This window comes from Lacerta agilis, chromosome 5, assembly GCF_009819535.1.
Source record: "Lacerta agilis isolate rLacAgi1 chromosome 5, rLacAgi1.pri, whole genome shotgun sequence".
Classification (NCBI taxonomy): domain Eukaryota; kingdom Metazoa; phylum Chordata; class Lepidosauria; order Squamata; family Lacertidae; genus Lacerta; species Lacerta agilis.
Window position 1 is genome coordinate 48,943,573 of NC_046316.1, and position 6,924 is coordinate 48,950,496.

The 6,924-nt window shown below is 42.6% G+C and overlaps 1 protein-coding gene across 1 annotated transcript; it reads right to left on the bottom strand.

Moving 5' to 3' along the window:
• Positions 1-6,096: 6,096 nt before the first annotated feature.
• On the bottom strand, positions 6,097-6,654 carry LOC117046309 (60S ribosomal protein L21-like). The gene is given in 4 exon segments (XM_033148103.1): positions 6,097-6,377; positions 6,380-6,436; positions 6,438-6,523; positions 6,526-6,654. Coding segments are annotated over 4 exon segments (480 nt in total). The 5' UTR covers positions 6,620-6,654; the 3' UTR covers positions 6,097-6,134.
• Positions 6,655-6,924: the final 270 nt, after the last annotated feature.

A 6,924-nucleotide genomic window follows, 5' to 3' on the forward strand; every position in this document is an offset into this window, starting at 1 on the left:
TACCACCTCATAGTGGATGTTTTATCAGAAGCATCTACTTGCAATTAGGTTTGAGGTTTTACATATCAGAAGCATCTACTGAAAGCAAAGTCACTGTGGATTAAAACAAAATTTAAAAAAAAATCCTTCCAGCAGCACCTTAGAGACTAACTAAGTTTGTTATTGGTATGAGCTTTTGTGTGCATGCACATTGAAGAAGTGTGAAGAAGTTGTTTCGACTACGGCAGACCAACACGGCTACATACCTGTAACTCACTGTGGATTAGATCCAGTAGTTTTCCCTTTTCACGAGCTGAACATTGATTCCACAAAGGCAATCTCACTTGGAACATGATCTAAGTGGGCCATCTCCAAGGAACTCAGCCCTATAGGTATATCTTCTGATCATTGCTTTTAATTTCTTCCAAACTAGAGGAACTTTAAAAAGAAATAAGGGTTTATGCAAAAGTTATTTTGTCTAACCACTTAAGTGTTTTCCACTGGGATCTTACTAATATATATTTTTCACTTCAGTTTGGCTCCTTGTCATAAGAATAGGAAATTTATGCAAGAATGTAACCAAAGTATAGCTCTGTACGTTTTGGGGATAGCCTGCTCCCATACACTAAGACAAATTATGTGTAAAAACTGAAGCTGTTTGAGGGAAATTTGTCCCTTTCATCTTTAGCATAGCAATGTGTCAGAACTCATCAGAGTCTAGTATTTGCCTGAGTGAGAAATGGGAAACTGGAAGTTTTGCTTTTGGGGAAAGACTGGTATTAAATGTATATTACCATATACATGTCATTTACTAAGCTAGACTTGTCTGACAACAGCTACTAATACTATTTGGCTTAGTGACAGGCAATGATTAGATGAGAAGATGTAAATCTAGGAGGAAGGTTGGATGCTAGGTACTAGCACATCCCTTTTATCTTATAAAAATACAGCATTAAGTCTAATAGAGCTTTCTCAGTCTTTTAATCAAGGGAAGACAAAAAGTAAAACTTAGGCATGCCAAAATGCAGTAATTGGACCAGAATCCAATTGCTAGCAATCAACAAGAATTATTTAGCATTAATCATTTATGTGCCATTTTTAGTGTCCAATGCTCTGCAATCATTAGCTCATTCATCCCAAAAATTATCCCTTGTGGTAGGTAGTTATTATTCCCTACTTACAGATGGGAAACTGATACTGACAACCCAAAACCTACTTGCCACTATACTTGTAGCTTACTGGACAAGATCTCATCCCCACTAGACTGGAGAAGAATTGCATGGACCTCTTCCAATCTGGTGGAAGATCCAAATCTATACTAGATCCTCTAGAAGGTAATCTCTTCTTAAAAGGGATTTGGAGGTCAGCAAGGACTTCTATGTTTTGGTAATGGACCAATGCCCACATTTCCCCCCTGATCTTTCTAGAGTAGCTATCTCCAACATGAATGCAAGAGCATGTGTGAAAAGAGCCAGTTCTGATCTTCTTTGGCAGTCTTCTCCAACCTGCTGTACTCCAGTTGTTTTGGACTACAATTCTCATCCCATCAGCCCCAGCCAGCATGGGCATAATGGCTTATTTAACTTATATGCAGAATTCATCATGCGAAAGGCTGGGCTGGATGAATCCCCAACTGGAATTAAGATTGCCGGAAAAAATATCAACAACCTCAGATATGCTGATGATACAACCTTGATGGCAGAAAGTGAGGAGAAAGTGAGGAGGAATTAAAGAACCTTAATGAGGGTGAAAGAGGAGAGCACAAAATATGGTCTGAAGCTCAACATCAAAAAAACTAAGATCATGGCCACTGGTCCCATCACCTCCTGGCATGATCACTGCAGATGGTGACAGCAGTCACAAAATTAGAAGATGCCTGCTTCTTGGGAGAAAAGCAATGACAAACCTAGACAGCATCTTAAAAAGCAAAGACATCACCTTGCCGAGAAAGGTCCGTATAGTTAAAGCTATGGTTTTCCCAGTAGTAATGTACGGAAGTGAGAGCTGGACCATAAAGAAGGCTGATCGCCGAAGAATTGATGCTTTTGAATTATGGTGCTGGAGGAGACTCTTGAGAGTCCCATGGACTGCAAGAAGATCAAACCTATCCATTCTTAAAGAAATCAGCCCTGAGTGCTCACTAGAAGGACAGATCCTGAAGTTGAGGCTCCAGTACTTTGGCCACCTCATGAGAAGAGAAGACTCCCTAGAATAGACCCTGATGTTGGGAAAGATGGAGGGCACAAGGAGAACAGAGGATGAGATGGTTGGACAGTGTTCTTGAAGCTACTAACATGAGTTTGGCCAAACTGCGAGAGGCAGTGAAGGATAGGCATGCCTGGCGTGCTCTCGTCCATGGGGTCACGAAGAGTCGGACACAACTGAACGACTGAACAACAACAATTGTGTGGTTTTAGTGTCACTTCCCCTTGTCCTCTCCATATCTGGTTAAACCACTGAGATTGTCCAGTGATTACTTTCAGCTATTATCCTCACCAAAATGGAATTATCCAACACTATTCCTAGACATCATTGAGAAAGAACAAATCATGACAGCTAGCCACTTTGACGTCATTAAACACAGAGAACAAAACTGAGAGGAAAGCTTATTTTCATTGTAAAACCTTCCAATTTAAAACCACAAAAAATGAAAGAAGTTGCAAATAATGGGTGACTGGGAACATTTCCTAACGGTGGAGGCCTGTTGAACTGCAGAATCTCCTTCCCACAGAACTGGTTAAAATACAATTTCTTAAGTAATTTGAAACCAAAGTGGACAAAACACTTGAGAATCTACTAAGGGAAAAGAGACCTGCAGCCATAATAACAGGGACTGACGGTCCATGTCTATCACAGTCTTATTGTTCCACTTTGTTGCTTGCAGCATACAATATAATGCAATTTCAATGCTAGGATTATATTTACATTTGTAGCAAAAGGCCCAGGAGGCTTCTCTAATACTGATGCATCACATAGATGGAAAACATTCATGCTATCACTTTAGTATGAAGATTACAAACCACAGAAATTGTTCGTTGTTTATTGCACAGACTTTGGGAAATCGTCAAAGGAAACTGGTTAACAACTAACCAGTTGATGAGGTTTTGAGTGCAGACCACCTATCAATGTGTGTAACTACCAATAACTCTGCTGGACAGTAACAAAAAATAAGCTGTCCAGTAGGTATCTGAGACACTCGTTCAACTGCATTTAATACAGCTATTGCAGCAACAGTAGGTGTCCAAGCTGGGGATACAAGACAGGTCAAATGAAGTAGTGACAACATAGGAGTGGGTGGAAGCCACCGCAAATGTGCACAAAATATAATTCAAAACAACAACAAAATCCTTCCAGTAGCACCTTAGAGACCAACTATCTGAAGAAGTATCTGAAGAAGTGTGCATGCACACGAAAGCTCATACCAAGAACAAACTTAGTTGGTCTCTAAGGTGCTACTGGAAGGATTTTTTTTATTTTTTATTTTGTTTTGACTATGGCAGACCAACATGGCTACCTACCTGTAACTGAAAATACAATTTGTTGCTCTTATTAATATAACTTTTCTACTGGGAAAATTCTGATTCAGCTCTATCACAGAAATGTTTTCTTCCAGAGCAACTCAAAAATAAATGAAAATACACATTCAGACCACTCTTTTGACCATCTGGTTGGTAGGCCCATGCAGGGTTTTTTTAAAGTTGTGGGGGAGAGTTTTGGTTTCTCTTTGAGGCATGCTTATACAGTGGTACCTCGGGTTAAGAACTTAATTTGTTCTGGAGGTCCATTCTTAACCTGAAACTGTTCTTAACCTGAGGTACCACTTTAACTAATGGGGCCTCCCACTGCTGCCGCACCGCTGCCACGCGATTTCTGTTCTCATCCTGAAGCAAAGTTCTTAACCCGAGGTACTATTTCTGAGTTAGTGGAGTCTGTAACCTGAAGCGTCTGTAACCTGAAGCGCCTGTAACCCGAGGTACCACTGTAGTACTGAAGAGACATTGGATAGTAAATTGTCTACTGTGTAAATTTGAAGATTTCATCACTTTTTGTCCCTGCGGTTGGAGGACGGATGGTGGCTAATAGATTGAGGTTGAATCCTGACAAGACAGAAGTACTGTTTTGCGGGGACAGAGGGCTGGCAGGTGTGGAGGACTCCCTGGTCCTGAATGGGATAACTGTGCCCCTGAAGGACCAGGTGCGCAGCCTGGGAGCCATTTTTGACTCACAGCTATCCATGGAGGCGCAGGTTAATTCTGTGTCCAGGGCGGCTGTCTACCAGCTCCATCTGGTATGTAGGCTGAAACCCTATCTGCCCGCAGACTGTCTCGCCAGAGTGGTGCATGCTCTAGTTATCTCTCTCTTGGACTACTGTAATGCACTCTATGTGGGGCTACCTTTGAAGGTTTCCCGGAAACTACAACTAATCCAGAATGCAGCAGCTACACTGGTGACTGGGAGCAGCCACCGAGACCACATAACACCGGTCCTGAGAGATCTGCATTGGCTCCCAGTACGTTTCCAAGCACAATTCAAAGTGTTGGTGCTGACCTTTAAAGTCCTAACTAAATGGCCTCGGTCCTGTATACCTGAAGGAGCGTCTCCACCCCCATCGTTCAGCCCGGACACTGAGATCCTGCACCGAGGGCCTTCTGGTGGTTCCCGCATTGCGAGAAGTAAGGTTTCAGGGAACCAGGCAGAGGGCCTTCTCGGTAGTGGCACCCACCGTGTGGAACGCCCTCCCATCAGATGTCAAGGAAATAAGCAGCCATCCTATTTTTAAAAGACATCTAAAGGCAGCCCTGTTTAGGGAAGTTTTAAATATTTAATGCTGTATTGTTTTTAACACTCAATTGGGAGCCACCCAGAGTGGCTGAGGAAACTCAGCCAGGTGGGCAGGGTATAAATAAATAAATTGTTGTTGTTGTTGTTGTTGTTGTTGTTGCTGTTGTTGTTGTTGTTACACCCAACACCAAAAATGGTTTTCAAAAAAATCATGTAATATAAAATATTCTGCAATATACCTAATAAATGGAAGCAGTAAAAATAATTATTGTAAGCTGCATAATTAACATAAAGAATGACAGCCCAACAACCTCCAGAAAACCAATGAAAAATGCATGCATTGTTATGTTATTGGGGGATTATTTTGATATCACTGCTACTTTTGTATTTTACGTCGGTTTGTATAACTGTTATTGGCCTTCCTTTGTCTCCTTTGCTTTTTTCCCTGTTTGCCAGATACTTGTTTTCCCCACAGGCACACACACTCAAATTGTAGCTTAAGGCCAAGGTCTTCCAGAGAAAGATTAAATGTCAGCGGCTACTGTGTTTCACAAGCTTCGGTTTGGGCACATAAAAGCTCCAGCTATTATTTTGACCGCAAGGGTGGCACCATGCAGGATTTTTCTTCTGGGGAAGGAGCTGGATAAGAGGTTGGATATGTAACAGCGGGTGGTTGTGTGATGTGGTACTGCTCATTGAACAGTAAATAAGCCCTCAGGTCACAACAAAATTGTATCATGTAGAGAAAGAGATACAGTGGAGCAGAAGGGGAGACTTGGAAATCACTCAGCCTTGCAGAGAGCTTGACAGGACAGGCTCATATTATTGCTGAGAGACTTGGTGGTGCCATTGCCATGACCCTGTGCACAGCACACATCCCTTTTTGACATGGAAGAAAAATGCATATTGTCGTGGAGATGTTGGTATGTTTTCTGAAATGGCTGTGCCCTGATGCAGCTGTGTGTAAATCTAATACAGCTGCTTGGAAAGGAGATGGAGGTATGTAAGCCCATATCTACTTTTGGAAGTACCTGTATGGGAGACCATATCCATCCAGCTGCTCCTTATACTATTCTGCATAATACTGGTTCTGTTGACAAAGCTACATGTTCGCAACCCAATGGAAGGGAAAGACCGTAGCTCAGTCAAGCAAGGCCCGTATGTCAGCAGTAGAACATCTGCATATGGAAGGTTCCAGGTTCAATCTCTAGGTAGGGCTAGGAGAGATTGATTGGTTGTTTGATTGATTGTATTTACTGCATATCCCTCTTTTTTCTCCAGGGAGCTCAAGGTAGAGCACATGGTTCTCTATGACCCCCCTCCTTTTTTTTTAGGTAGGTCCTCAACATGGTATTTTATTTTGTTCATATAAACTATGCCATAAACTCATATGGAATTGGTTCCAGCAGCTCTGACTCCTTGCTGTTGTTTCTCACAAAGTGAGCTTCTCTCGGAGGAGCAGGCTGGCGTTTTCGTTCAAACCAAATTCCCTTTTCCTTTCCTTCATTTTTCTTTCTTTCATTTTCTTTCACACACTGCAAGAAGCTGTCTATGCTGTTTGAGCGCTTAATATGCTCAATTCGCACACTGATTCTCTTGGCCAGAATCTTGCCCTTATAACCTTCTTGTTCACAATAATGCCCACAGCATGCTGGGTAATGTTGTATACCCTTCCATGTCTTGCCATGGTAACATTTGTGGGGCATGCCTTTCTGAATTGTGCCCATGCCCTTTATGTCAACAATATCACCCTTCTTGTAGGGTGCATGTAGGCAGCGAGAGGGACCACACCATGTTTGCAAAAGTGTCTTGAGAACATGTAACGTGTCCCCCTCCTCTTCCCCTTGGTGTTGGTCATCTTGAAGGATTACTGTAAGATGGCATCCGAGGCCGAAAAACCTCTATGACCCATTTTATCCTCACTTTGTGAGATAAGTCCGGCTGAGAGGTAGTACAGTCATACCTTGAGTTGCGTACACTCCGTGTTGCGTACATGCAACTTACGGATCTCCACGACCCGGAAGTCCTCCCCGGAGCGCGCGCAACGCGTGGGTGCGCACGGGTGCACAGAAGCGTTCTGCACACTTCGCGCATGCGCAGAAGCGCAAATATGCGCAAACTTCTGGGTTTTTTTCTCTTTCTTCAGGCATTCATGTTAAGCAC